At 43.5% G+C, this 15401-nt stretch overlaps 2 protein-coding genes across 2 annotated transcripts in view; one reads left to right on the top strand and one right to left on the bottom strand.

The window, feature by feature from the left end:
• galnt17 (polypeptide N-acetylgalactosaminyltransferase 17) overlaps positions 1 to 1088 on the top strand; it is a gene marked incomplete at its 3' end in the record, with an annotated part of 7101 nt that extends 6013 nt beyond the window's left edge. Inside the window, exons 10-11 of the mRNA XM_080844308.1 lie at positions 367 to 528; positions 954 to 1088. Of these exons, the coding sequence (XP_080700434.1) occupies positions 367 to 528; positions 954 to 1088 (297 nt within the window). The remainder of the gene's footprint in view (positions 1 to 366; positions 529 to 953) is intronic.
• Positions 1089 to 6607: 5519 nt separating this feature from the next.
• Positions 6608 to 15401, bottom strand: part of caln1 (calneuron 1) — a gene marked incomplete at both ends in the record, with an annotated part of 47032 nt that continues 38238 nt past the window's right edge. Inside the window, 2 exons of the mRNA XM_080844321.1 lie at positions 6608 to 6735; positions 11423 to 11576. Coding sequence (XP_080700447.1) covers positions 6608 to 6735; positions 11423 to 11576 — 282 coding nt within the window. The remainder of the gene's footprint in view (positions 6736 to 11422; positions 11577 to 15401) is intronic.

Raw genomic sequence — 15401 nt, 5'->3', positions numbered from 1 at the left:
TTAGCAGCAATAATATATGTTGTACTATGCAGTTGTGTAATCCTGTGTTTTAAGTACTGCTGTAGTACGTAACTGTAATTCTTATATGTCAGTGAGAGATCCTCAAATGTTTGCTCATTACAATTGCATAAATATAGCACAAGTATCTGAAAGATAAACAGTACTTATAACTATATTGATTTTATTTATTTATTACAGTGTTTACATGTGTTGACCACTTTTCCACAGTTTTCCTTTGGGAATAAATGAAGTAATCTCTCTCTCTCTATCTATCTATCTATCTATCTATCAATCATTATTTCATCTTACCTTGTGCACATAAACCCAACCACCTTCCCAACATCTCTTCCTTCATGCCCCTTGCAGCTGGGTCGCTACACTAAGGAGGGCTACCTGTTCATGGGCCCGCTGGGAAGCACTGGGGAAGACACACACTGCGTCATGGATGATCGAGTCAGCAGCTCTCCTCAGCTCATCAACTGTGAGAAAATCTCCAACGTAGAGCAAAAGACATGGAACTTTGCTCAGGTGAAGAATGACTCTGAATCCAGGCCAGGCACCAATGCTATTGAAGTCTACTTACAAATAGTCCGATCAGATGATGCCAAGGGCATTTGAAACGGGCATGAATTTAAACATTCGCTAATTGCCAAACTCGCATAACTTAATTGATTATCTTGTGTGGAATGATTACATTAACCAGGGATAAATGTTTAAAGGTACATAAATTAACATTGACTTGTGCATGCACTAATGCACTAACTGAATTAATGCCCATGCACTATTTCACACGCTAGTTAATGACATGCTTTTATCTTTGTTCCCCGTGTTGAATGGATGGATAAGTGCATTAATGCATTCATGTGTGGCCTCATTAAAGTCTGTTTGTGTACCCTTGCCATATCATGTCACCATAAAAGTCCACTAAAAAAAACAGGAATTGTTGTTTTCAGAATGAGGCGATCATTAACCGGGCCACGGGCCGCTGTCTGGAGGTGGTGCAGGCTAACGTGCTGTTCAACTACATGCTGGTCCTGAGGTCCTGCACAGGCCAGAGGTGGACCATCAAGAACACAATGAAGCAGTGATCCACCACAGCCAACATACTCCTCACCAGGAGACGCCGCTGGATAAGAGAGGACAAGCCGATAAGCATATTTGTCTACAGTGCTGTTTTCAAGAAGAAATGGTTGCTATCTGCGGACTCAGCTCGATTAAGTACCAAAAGACAATGCTTACAAGCACTCAACTACTCCGAGTGCTGACAAACATGCCAACAGGCCCCCTCTGAAAAGGGATGGAAAACAACGACTAGAACCATGAACAGTGACTTGCTAAACCAAGACATGCTTGTGGTTATCAACTGAAAAAAAAATCCCCTCAGGGATAAAATATTTGTTCACACTCATATCAGTGAATGACATTTCTCTAAAACTACAACTCATTCTGCAAATGTAGTAACCATGGTGTATTTCAGGCATCCATTTATTGTGCAAGTGAGATGACATATTGCCATTGCTGGGAAGCATCAATCAGTGTGCTTGGAAAATAGTTTCTAGGGTCTTTTTGTCCTAAGTATTGCTTAGACGTATGGATTCATTGACTCCATTGTGATCAAAGTGCCCCCTTTTTCTTTTGGTATGGAACGTAAATCATTTTCAAGCATTCAATAGCACTACAGTAGCATGCGATGGTTATTTGCACATGGCGAGTTCTACATGTATCAATAAAGTTTTTTTATATCCCAGTGAGAGACACTGTATCTTGGTGTCCTGTTGTAACAAAGCAAAAAATGACTTTAAATCTCTTGATATTCACATATTTATCACTAAATGGAAGGATTTATGGCGGGGGGGGGGGGGGGAGCATTGTGGAACAATATTACATACTGTAAAGAGCACTGCAGATTTGTATTGTTTTAAATGAGATGTATTGTAATATTCAACTGTTTCAGTGGTCATGAAATTTCCCATATCGTCTTCCATTTTGTAGTAGCATCTCTTGGTTTGAATAAAATTCTAAATTCTGTGGTAGTCTACCTGATCCTGTATTGTGCCAGTTTCCAGCACTGACATAAGTAGCCTACATGTATGACTTAGCAGAGGAGAGTTGGCCCTTTTCTAATCGAGATAATGATAGACATATAGCACAATCAGTGTTGAGGGCTACGGAGGAACGGTGGAAGCTGCTGTACTTGGCTCCCACCAAACAAACATTTTTCCTTTCTTCCTAACTTTGAAGGGCATCAAGCGCGCATGCTAATACACCGTTTCATCAGTGCACCAACCCCACCGTGAGAGGCTCTGATGCTCTTGTGACTGACAAGCTCCCGTTACTCTCAATTCATTTCTGTGGAGATGAAACTGACTGCGAGATAGCTCCTGTCCTACTTAATTACCTCAGCTCACTCACATTCTCTTTGAAGCAAGGGGTTAATACAAAAATGAGGCAAAATGGGCGCCTCAACACTGTGGTTTGTACACAGCCCTGCTCATGGGCGGGAGGCTACTTTAATTTTAAAGTGTAAGTATATCCCCAGCACTGAGCCCAACTCAATCCACGGCATAATTTTGAAAAAGGCTAAAAAGTTGGCAAGGGGCTGGCCAACGCATTCTTAAAGTGGACCAGGGGCCAAGTGGGGCTGGTGAGGGAAGGCTTAACTCCTGTAAATGATGAGTCTCAATCAGCCAATGAAAATTAGACCCACGCTCACGGGAGGGGGCTGGGGAGATGGGTGTGTTGAGCAGTGGTGTAGTGGTCCCTGGAGAAGTGGGTATACTCTCATTTGTTTTTAAGCAGCCCATACAACACAGGATAAACGCCCTGTTTCGAAAAGTGGATATACGGAATGCTCCGTATACCTGAGTATACCCTGTACTACACCACTGGTGTTGAGCCATTCTCAACCCATAAAATGCAGATTTTTATTAAAAAAAACTGTAATTTATGTCCACGTTAACACCAGCATTGATGTGTTTCATCACAGTATAGCCATAGAATTTAGTTTACAGCTCAAAAACATATGTAAGTGTATAGGACTTCTTTAACTGCATGAGTATTTTAAGCAGATATGTGCGTTTAGGCCTCCCGAGGGCATAACATCTGCAACATGTGCAGGAGTCTGCCTCCCTCTGGTGGTAACTCAGGACTGCGGCTGTGAGGATTCATGGAGAGGAGAGGAGAGGAGAGGAGAGAGAAGGAGAGGAGAGGAAAGATTGGGTTAAGACCAATGCATCAGAAGATCAGAGGAAGCTCAAATGGGGAGAGAGAAGAAAGAGGGAGAAAGAAAGCGAGAGAGAGAGAGAGAGGTGAAGATCCTAAGTCAGTCAAAACAGTCACAGTCAGTCAAAACAGCAATGAAGAATACAATTTCAGTACTTTTTTAGAATTTCATTAACACTTGTAAATATAACTTTGCAGATTACAATATCTTGGATGTGTTGTATTTAATCATAATATACTCAATCAATACGGAAGGAAAAGTAGTAAAAAGTGCATGTGACCACAGTAATACATTATACAGCAAGAACATTTTATAAAATAATTTTATTGCATAAATGATTTCCATTTATTTTGTACAGATTTAAATATTTACAGTTACAATATTTAAGTACTTTTATATTAACTTCTGGTCTATCTTCTACGTGTTCTTGAACAGTTTCATGCTAAGTTTACATACTGTATATTTATGAGTGTATTTCTTGTAAATATTCTGATTATTTACACATTTTATACAGTACACAGGTGCGACACCACCATGCTACTGAATCAGAACAGGGGCTTTCAATCAAGCAGTTTCAGCTGCTAAATCACCATTGTCATATAACAGCGTTGAGAAGTTAAATGTCCTGACCGAATGGCTGCTCACAACTCATCGTTTCATCTCCGGCCAAATATTGATTCCTGAAGAAGCATGCACTGAATGCGAGTGACACGTTATCACCCAAAAAAACAGGCTCCACTGTCCTGTTGCTATTTGTGTCAAGAGTGGTTTGCACTTAAGCTACTTGGAGATGTGAAATCTTTAACTGCAAGAGACCAAGGAAAGAACGAGTGCCCCGACAGAAACAGGGCTCTTCTTTCCAGGGGTTGTTTGCATTAAATAGTTTTCCCAGAGCAAACCATCTTGAAGATTCGATGCAATCTTGCCAATACTTTGGCATTACAATCAATATTCTGCAAAGACATTCCATATTTTTCGAATACAATTCAAATACAGTAATTTCAATTCACTGTAATTATAATACTATCAATAATTGCTTTAGCCTTGTGAACTTATATATATAATATGTATTAATCTGATTACTTTCATCACAATCCAATACATCCTACTGCACTACTAAACAAAGTGTTGAAAAGGAACTCAATTTTGGCGTCTACATGCCTTATCTACTGAAAACAGCTGGTCTGTACTCATTCATAATCCTGAATGATATAGTTTCTCTCCTAAACATCAAGTTCCCCTCTACACCAGCAGGTAGAGCTGCAGTACTACAATCAAGACCTCCCACCCACCCCCTCATCTCCCCTCTCTCTCTCTCTCCATCCATACTGGGGCGCTGACATTTAGAGTAGAAAAGGGTAATTCAGCACTATCTGCCACTGCTCCCTTTGCCAAGTGACATTTTGTTTTTTTGTGTCTCCCCACTTCCCAGTCGCAGCGGAAGAACGCCCACCCACAGAGTGTGTTCTTAGGTACGTCTGTGCAGATTTATATGGCTTCAGTCAGAGGCGCTCAGAGCAGGGGAGGGGGCCCAGCAGTGGGACTTGCTGCTCGGGACTCTTTGTGTGGCGGTGCCTTCTGTCCTACCACCACCACCACACCCCCCAACCCAAACCTCTGAGACACTGCCTGAGCAGAGTGAGTGTATGGAGGGATTAACAGTCATGCACAGACACACAGACGTACATCTGCCCTGACGTGGATATATTATATGTGAGAGGGCATACATATACAGACTTTCACGAGATCGCATGCAATAGATAGAAGCACTCACTCAATTAAAGGTGGTCTAAAGTATTGTTGTGAGAATTTTACACAGGAAGGGGAAGGGGGGACAGGAGCTCAGGGAATGACAACCCCCCCCCCCCTCCCCGACACAATACACTAAAAGACTGGCTTTGATACCAAGGAGCGTTGGTTTTAAAGGAGAAGCACACAGGCTCTATCGTTCTAACACCTTGAGACAAGTTCAGTTAATCCCTCGAGTCAGGACCCCAGCACCAGCGACCTCTGGTACTCGGACGTTGTTGCAGAGACCCAACAGATGCTCATCCGGGCCTCAACACTGCTGGGAGAGAGGCTGGTGCATGTGCTCAGAAACACAGGTGGAGGTGGGCATTGCAGGTCACACACACAGCCAGACAGCTAATCTAGGCAAAACAGCACCCACGGTACTTTGCATGGGGAGGAGAATGGTGGTAGAGAGGGATGCACCAGACAATGGCTGAATCTGAATCAGACGACGACCGAAGAAGAAGACAACAAAATAGAAGGCTTGAGTGTTCAACTCCTGGATGACGTCATGAGAGAGAGTGAGATGTTGAAAATGTCAGTTCTCAGTGTGGAGGCAGAGAGAGAGAGAGAGCGGGAAGAAAACAGCACGGCGCCGAGAGGCAGCTTTGCTCCGCTCTGGTCTGCTCTGTTTTGCTCCGCTCTGCTCCGTGCTTCCACTCGCCCACATCCCAGTGCTGCCCACGCTCTCACTCCCACCGCCTTGTCCTTGGCTGAATTGTCCTCGTTCAAAACGTCACGTCACACGCGCCGAAAGATCAATGATGGGCTGCGCGCCGATGCTGATGGGTAGTAGAGAACATCAAACAAGGAGAAAAAAATTCCACACACAAAAAACTGTTCATGGCAGGCAGAAAGAGAGAGAGAGAGAGAGAGAGAGATAGAGAGAAAGAGAGAGAGAGGCCTGTGTCCAGATCTCTCGCTAAAAGTCGGGATCCCAGATGGAATTAAAAATGGCACAGAGACAAACTAGCAAAGCTGGAGGGGACGTTGCAAACTTCATAGTGTGTTTGTGTGTGTGGCTCTCTCATTCCAAAAGCACTGAACACGTCGCCAATTCCCCTCTGCTGGCTTAGTCCAGTGTTGAATGGCACCACACAGCAGGCTGGATGAGCATCGAGTACAGAACATGGCGGCCGGTGGTGGGGGTGGTGGCAGACAGGAGGTTGGTTCCTTGCTCCTGTGCTTTATTGCATTGAGGGAACAGCCCTTAAATGTCCCTGCCAGAGAGGTGGGAAAAGGGGGGAAGGGGGGGTGGGGGGTGGGTGCGGGACTCCGTGGAGACCACACGCCCCCTGCTGGCTTCAGTCTGACCCACACTGGTATGTCACTCACTCCAGAGTAAATAGATAAATAAACAAACAACTCCTGACTGGAAAAAAACAACCTCTTGGATTAAAAAAAAAACATGTTTCCTTGTTTTTATTTTCACTCTCTCTTTCATCCCTTCATCAGTGAGGTGTTTGGTGTTTTTTCTTTATTCGGATTGGTTTTTTATTTTCTTCTTTTTTTTTGGCAAAAAAAGAGAAACGACCTGTAAAAACGCACTGAGCATGCACATGCAGGCTGGGGCCCCGCATTCACAGTGATGTGCTACTCCATGCCATTCCGCAGCATCTGATTGGCCGCGATGAGCATGACGCTGATGATGAAGGCCATGCCGAAGGCACAGATGAGGCTCTTGCGCACGCACGTCTGTCTGTTCTTCTTATTGGAGTGGACTGCGGATAGGGGAGACAAAGAGACAAGCAGTCAGGCGGGGCTGCGGTGTCCTGAAGGTTATGTTATCTTCAGGTCTGAGCAGTAATAATAATAATAATAATAATAATAATAATACATTTTATTTAAAGCGCCTTTCATGACACCCAAGGTCACTTCACAAACAGGTTGTTAGAATTACAATCATCTCATAGAAATAAATATAAATAAAGAAAATAAAAGTAAAGTAATGCATAGACGTAGAGCAGATGAACAGCAATCAAACCACACATCCTCAGCCTATTCACTGTGCATTATAGACATTCAATTCAATTCAATTTGATTTGTATAGCGCCACAACAGTACAATTGCCTCTAGGCGCTTTACAAAGCCCAGAGCCTGAACCCACTGATTAACATGATAAAAAAAACACTGGTTGATACGACGACCATACTTTCTCAGTAAACACAACGTACTGTATATGTTCTATAATAGGCTAGATTGAACAACCAAAACAAACTGTATATAATCTGTGCTATCAGGTTTTAGTCTTTTTGTTATGAGTCATCCGATTTCTGTCCCGGTTTCAGAATTGGAGGTAGTTGAGGGAACAGCCTGCCATTGAGAATAGCAAGTGAGGTTATTAGGTGGACCAGGGACACACGCGGTGAGACAGATTGCACACTCGCCTCACCCCCATAATGTCATAATGTCCACCTCCAGCAGAGAGTGCTGCTAGTCACCTCGTCTTGCCCCCTCCAGCCAATCGTTGGCCTGGATTTTGGTGCGGCCATGGCACAGCCCTCCGATTACTACTGCCGAGTTCCCCATCACTCAGCCCCACATTCACACCTACCGCAGTGGGCAGGGTGCTTGTACTGCACTTAAGGGGTACAGGGGCAGGCTACTGGATTAATTACTTACAAGAAAACTAATTGGAAACTAATTATACACCAGGCACAGTTCACAATGGCAGAGAATTCACCCAGGGCGGGCGGGCATTTTTTTTTTTTTTAGAGAATATGAAATAATAGTGTAACAAGAAACTGAATGAAAGATTTTGATATAAAAGAACAACACTGGAGGCGACAACACTTTCAAATTAGATCAAAGCTTATGAATAAATGTGTGGCAACATCAATTATGCAAAAATTGTACTCTGCGGGACCTTGGGTTCTAGCATGGCAAAGAGTCAGCTTTGCGCTTAACTGAAATACCTACAGGTCAAACCCGACACTACACTGATTAAAGACTTTTAAGACAGGGTAAAGATCCAGCACTTATGCTAACACTTCAGCAATACATCTTAAGCAGTTTCCTATTGACCCCGGGCAGCGAAACACCTCGCGGTCACAGTTCAGCCAGGCAAAGGTTTCATGGTGAATAATTCATGGCAGCACCAGGGCTTTGACAGATGGCATCTCCGAGCACGGCCTCCGACATGGAGACATGCTGTAGCTGCCGAGGTGGAGATGGAGCACGCCTAGGGCACTGTCACTCAGCGTGGAGGCCTTGCCCTTCCCAGCATGCTCTGCTGTCGCCCTGCACTCACACACAGTGTTGGTGTCGTCAGCCCGGCCTCCCTCTCCTGTACACTGAAATGCTTGGGTCAGACTGATCTTGACAGACGAAAAATTGCTTTAATGTGACAATCTCGATGTAGCTTGAAGCGGATAGGAGAATAACTAGCTAGCCGCCATGAATATTTCAGCAACAGTTCAACAACCCATAAAACTGCCTTAAAAAAACTTTTTTAAATAAAGAAGATTCTTTTTTTTAAGATAGAATAATATAGAATACTTCCATCCAAGAAAGTTTCTGAGTCACAATTACACCAAAGTAGCAACCAATATACCATCATCGAGGGGCTATTGAGCAGCTATTCAACTCACCCTGAGCCCTGAAGGAGTCAAAGTCATAAATATGAAAATGAGGCGAGCTCCTTGAGGACTGTCGTCCTCTGTTTTTCTGCCCTCCTCTTTTTATGGGACCATAAAGCTACTCACAACTTACCTCTAATGTGTCTGTGATCAGCCCCTAGCACATTTGGCGCTCTAGGCTCCCCCCCCCCCCCCCCCCCCCCACGAAAAAGGAATTGACATAAGACACACACACATTCGAACAAAATGCCTCGTTATGCTAGCATGTTCTGACAACACCAATGAAGAACTTACCCCTTTGTTTTCGAATTTTGGCTCATTGTACATTGTACATTGAACATTGGTTGGGGATATAGAAAGGGGCGCAAAATGAGTGGCGCCCTAGGCGACCGCCTATACCGCCTGTAGGAAAGGCCGCCCCTGTCTACGATCAGACTAAACGCATTGCCTGTCACATAAGAGACACATATCTATAAAAAGACGCCGGACGGATAAAATAGCTGCCTGATTCAGGGGCAAGACTTAACTTCTGAAACCAAATGCCGCAGACCTGGCAACCCTGCTGTGAGGTTTCCAGGCCAGGCTTTGAAGGTGCAGTGAAAGGGCATGGTATGGAGCCTGAATGCAGAGGTGGACGGGAGGGGAGGGGGGCTCAAACTCAAACACAGCTACTGCTGTAGTCCTAAAGAACTTGCACCCCTGCCGTCCGTCTAAGATGTTATTTTTAAACTCGGAGCAAAAGTTCACTTCATTCTGTGAGACGAGAGGATGGAGTAGAACTCTGTTTTATCCTCACCATCTACCGATATCTTTTGATATCCAGTGCTAAAGAGAGAGGTCAGTGATTAAGATAATTTCATGATGGCTAGGAAAATGTAGTTGTGGGAACAAAAACTTTGCGAGTAGTTTTATGACCACTTTCAGGGTTGCACATAAATCATCATATTCTCTGTGTGATCCTTTTTGATGGTGTCTGAACCACTGAAAATTGAATTATTATAGTGAAGCTGTTGGTAGACTACAACATAAATACTGGAGTGTCATCTCTTATGCTGATCTGCAAGTTCTGCCATTTTCGCTTTCAAGGCTTTCAAAAGATGCGTAATTTATGGCTTACCGGAAAGGATTATTTCTGCTGACAAGCATTCTAAAGCATTTATTAACCCCTTAAAGTCAAGATGACAGCTGTTCAAATATGGTCCAGTAACAACTTTTGTTCTATAACATGATATGATCTATTACTAGATACAATTTTATATTTATGTTGAGTTTAACAGCATTTAAACAACACTTCTGTCAATACATTTTGTGTTATGACTGCTCTTGCAAGCAAATATAAGGTCTGTATAAGCCAAATCAGAGCACAGAGCTCATCCATGTTTTGAAAACTGAAGTTAGTTTATATTTTGTTTATATTTATCATCCTTTAAATTATTTCGGTATTATCAGCTTGTCCAATGAGGACTGAATAAATCTAACACACTGAAAAAGATATGAAGAAAGGTGTCGGTGCAATGTTAGAACATACTATGTAAATATACTGTATTTTTTTTTTTATTTAAGATTTATTTTTGGGCTTAATTTGGACACGACAGTGAAGTTATGACAGGTAGCGAGACGGAAAGAGGTGGGGACAGGATTGGGAAACGACATCAGATTTTGTGATGTTTTGCAACAACAGCGCTATACTGCATTAGGCAATAAATGATGCATATCTTGCAGGCCTTCCCTGACAATTATCAATGCTCAAGGAAGCTTGAATTATTGGACAGACTGGCAAAATTGGCATAAAGCCTTGATCATTAATTTACAGTAAACAGCCTGAATACATTCATTTACCAGGGCTAAGTACTCATCAATAATAATTCACAGTTTTTTTCAAGGGCATAGGACCTTCTGTAGTATAATACCAACACAATGTTCATCTTTCCCTCTGATGAATGATACTAAAAAAAAAATGTCGCTTTGATGATCACGATTATTCATTTATGAACCTAAAGCATCACAGGGAAGATAAATTGACATTTGAGCAGAATACGTAGATCAGGAAAAATTTGTCTTTTTGGAGAAGATCCTCTGCGTATAAAAGAAAATTCAAATCAATACCAAAAACATTCAGATATATTGCAGAGATTACATTAACACTCTAAGGTCCAAGGCCTTTTAGACTTTTCTAAGTTGACCGACATGCCTTGATGTTTTTGTACATTTTGCTTAACTAAAAACATTGATGCACAAATGGAATATATGATTCTATTCTAGAAGACCTCAGCAATAATATTAGAAAAGGGTTCAATGTTTCCGTGGTTGTTCTTTTTATGTCTCTAAGACGAAAACTCAAAAAAAAAAATATCCCGGACGAGGGATATAGACCTTTTAGTGTTAAAGATGAAAGGATCCATATCTCTTTTGAACTGGAGTACAAAAACCTTGAGGCTGTCAAGGGCTTTTGATCCTACGCAAAGCTGCAGACTTGCAATCATCGGCACAGTTTGTCATCAGACAAGCCTGACTTCCTACTGATGGATGAGTGAAACTTGAAAAACAGCCTCGGAGGGAAGGCGAGACCACCCCGAAGCAGTAATGCTGTTGGCTTTGCGCCCCCTACAGGATTATTCCATCACACCTGTTAACTCTCTGTTCCCTTCTACTTACTGTTGATGACGACCCTCTAAAGTGCAACTCAGTAGCAGATCCTATGAAACCTACCAACGACCGCTGTCTTTGACTGGAAGATACACCCACAAAGACACCCAAACACTCACTCACACACACACACACACACACACACACACACACACACACACACACACACACAGAGAGTACTCACTTCCCTCAAACTCCATCTGGCAGTGAGAGTTCTCGTTGAGGCTCTCCTCCTCGTTAATGATGATGTTCTCGATGTCCTTCATTGTGAGGTGGTCCCGGAAGGCGTGGAAGAGGATGTGCTTCAGCTCCTCCAGTGTTATCCTCTGCATGTCAAACTGCGCCACGGAGAGGATGAAGGAGAAAAAAAAGGAAACACAACACAATACTCATTCCTCTCACAGATGTTTGCGTTTAGGTTTTACCACACATTTCATCAGCAGTTCAACGGAGAGGATGGAAGAGAAAAAAGAAACATTTACATTTACATTTCGTCATTTAGCAGACGCTTTTATCCAAAGCGACTTACAAGGATGTATACACATTTTACATTTTCACACTGATGGCACACTGCACATCAGGAGCAATAAGGGGTTCAGTGTCTTGCTCAAGGACGCATCGACAGGCAACCGAACTAGTAACCTTCTGAATACTAAACAACTTATTTACCTGCTGTACCACTGTCACCCACAAAACACAAAACTTATTCCTCTCACAGATGTTTGCGTTTAGGTTTTACCAAACATTTCATCAGCAGTTCAATGGAAAACAAGTGTGATGACTAATTGGCCAGGGGAGCTAAACAGCAATCGGTTCAATAATTAAGATAGGGGGAGAATTTAACAACATATCACTTTGTGGAGTGAAAATTCAGACAGACCAAAACAGGAAATCGCAAATAATTAATAAGGAACCACTTCAAACATAACAAAAAACATAAAACGAAGTTGATTATATGGTGCTGGACTAAATCACATTGAGTGGCTTAAAAGCAGAACCAATTGTACGGATAAACCTGAATGAAGTGCAGCTGCTTTTTAATGTGTAAGTTTCTCTTTGTCTTTTTAAAGACGTTTCGGCGAGTTGAGGCGTGCAAACAGGATAGGCTGGGAGTACACAAGTGCTTCATGAACAAAAAAACACAACCGAAATAGTATACACAGACACAGCCCTTTCAAATCAATGATCAATTTCCAAAAAATCAACATAGGAAAAAACAAAGTTGTGTGACATTCTTCATTTTTCTAAGTTCAAATTGTGATTAGTTAAACTGAAATTCCATCGCATATTTAAGGACCGCGTCTAAAACACCTGCATCTACTCCATGCTAAATGTTATGGTTAAAACACTGAATCATCCATTTTTGATGGTCTAGTCTAAAGAAGATAATAGCAGCCATAATGATTTGCACAGATCAGCCTCTGATGTAAATGAAGATAAAGCCTGGACACAGTTATGTCTATGCAGACCACATATGCAGGTGCTACATTCTTAAAATGGTTTCATCTTTACTGTTGCCGCCACACTCATTCATTCAGTTTAAACAACGTCTACGCAGTCTGACCGATTTAATCTTTATTGACTTTGCACCCCAAGAGCCTGACACACTCAGATTATGACTGTACTATACGTCTGGCTACTCTATGTATGACTCGAAGGCACTCGAAAGACTACACCGCAGCTTGGAGCACAGCGGGGAGATTAAACGAGATACAAGCGTCACAAGGGCTCTCTTTATGTGGCTCTTACAAAGACACAACAGAACACGGCGATGGCTGGCTAGGTGATAAATCACACAAGCAATAAAAAAGGGCCATATCACACCCACTCACATGCATACTGTTGCCGTTACTCATCTCGCTATATCTCCCTTAAGCTAGCCACAGACGACTGGGGGGAGCGCTTATGCCTCCTACCCAGACATTTATGTGACATCACTGAATATAAACAGCACAACGTGTACACTAGAGGTGTTACATTTCTACATCTGGGTTCAGTGAGTTTTTTTTTGTCATTGACAATGTTTGTCAGAAGTAGCAGCAATAACAAGCTGAATAAAATGAAGATGTACATCAACTTCAAACACACAGACATGGATCACAAAGGGGAGTAGATAATGGTGACAGAGCAAATTAAACTCTTCCAAAAGGACTGACTTCAGGGCTTCAAACACAGGGGGAAACAAAGCACCACCACCTGAGAGAGCTACTATTTACTTCTGTGGTTCTGGACAGGTAGATTAAGAGGCTGCAGAGCTGCTGCCTGAATTTGACCTTCAGTCAGCCCAGCCCTCCAGCGGTGCCATCACTTGGGACCATTAGCAGGGGATGGAGGAAACCGCTACCACGTACCACGTGTGTGTGTGTGTGTGTGTGTGTGTGTGTGTGTGTGAGGGAGGCAGGATTAAATGAGCGGCACCCTTGGCAGATAACAAATTCCATTTAAGCTTCTCATTCTTCCATTCGGAGTCTTTTCTCTTTCCTTTTAAGAGTTTATTTGTAATGGGGGCCAGACTGACCTCCATGGCTGAGTGAGTGCGCAGGAGACTGAAGGTCATCCCTGCTTCTGTTGTTCATACATGCAACAGCTTAAAGGCCCTTGCTTGGTTCTGCGTTGAGCATGAATTGCTAGGTGCTTACGCGTTGCGTTGGAGGTGTTGCCAAGCAATTCACAGTCACAGTCAAGAAAAAGGGGCCGACGCACGCAAGATGTGAAAAGTCGTGCAAGGGTCGCGCAAGGGGCTTGCGCGGCCTCTTGCGCTTGCGCTTACGTAACTGACCATAAATCAGCCTTAACTGTCAGTTCTCCGTGGTGCCACACAAGGGACACAAGCATGACGATGACAACAAAAGGACACAAAAGGGTAGAAATTGAAAAGAGAGAGAATTTATAACAATAAAAAAGGCCTTTAACATTAACTTAATTTTCACAATGAACATATTTAAAAAACGCAGAACAGAACAATAATCGACGAATTATCATCCTCTGGTCCTTTCAGCGTCTGTTGATCTCCACAACGCCTCACGCTCCGTCTCCTCATGGCAACATTGTGCTTGTAAAGTATCTCCTTCCGCTGTGATATGAGACCTAAAACAGCTGGCGGTAAATCATATTAGCCTTAATTGCTTTCCTGTAACTAGTTTTTATCCTCCTGATGCTCCGCGCCCGTGCAGATAAAAGCTCTCATTAGCACCCGCGAAGCACCTTTGGCACCACTGGCAGCCCGTGAGTCAAGGTCACGCGCCGACGCCCAAGAAGCACGTGCACAGATAAAGCATATGTCGTCGGCAGTGCAGTGCGAGTTACTTTTGATATATCTGTCGTGTAGATTGTTAAATATGAATGTAAATCGCTTATGAACGAGAGCTGTGATTCAACAGCTGGCATTTCGTTCTCAGCCATGGCGTTTGGGTTTCGGGGGCCCGGTAAAGGTCAGAGTGGTCCAGGAGCAGTGCTTCTACGCTGGGTCGTTTTTTTTGTGTGAGCAGGGGCTCTGAGGCCGTGCCTTGTGGAAAGGCTGTGAGAATCAGCAGTCATTGGCCAAACTCTGTCTGTAACACATCAGCGTTTCCAATCTGGCAACGGCTGATCCAGCGTGCACAGATGGAGACTGGGGGATGAAGTCACTTATCAAGTCTAAATGTCAATAACGACGCTCAGTAAAGCTTCAGCTTCACTCGCATTCACTCACATTCCTGGGGGCCGCCACAGAGCTCACTGACAAATGGAAATGTTTGAAACAAGCTGAGAAGGAAGGCAATTATCAGCTCAGCCACTCGGACAACGGCAGGACCATGCCATATGACGGGGAGAGGAGGGGGGGGGGGGGGGGGGGTGGATGTTTTGCAGCTCCAGGCCCTCCAGGCAAATGGAATGAGGTAGAGAGCATCGGCTCTCATCGAACCTTCCCCGCACAAAAGGGTGAGCGGGTTCATCGACGGACACGGTTTGCGGCCCATGCCAATCTGTTTAACAGCAATTAGCGGTGCATTGACAGGGTGTCAGAGAGAGCTTAGTGATGGCCAGAGACACGTTCCTGCCGGATCAGGCACCCTAGGCACCCAATGCTGTTCCTCACTGTGGGGTACTGAATGACTGACTGGGTGAACACGGGGAAGCCACAGGTCAGCCTACATGTCAGTATGCAATATCAGTTCTAAGTG

The sequence above is a fragment of the Sprattus sprattus genome (assembly GCF_963457725.1).
Source record: "Sprattus sprattus genome assembly, chromosome: 9".
Classification (NCBI taxonomy): domain Eukaryota; kingdom Metazoa; phylum Chordata; class Actinopteri; order Clupeiformes; family Clupeidae; genus Sprattus; species Sprattus sprattus.
This window is presented reverse-complemented; position numbering and strand designations above follow the sequence as displayed.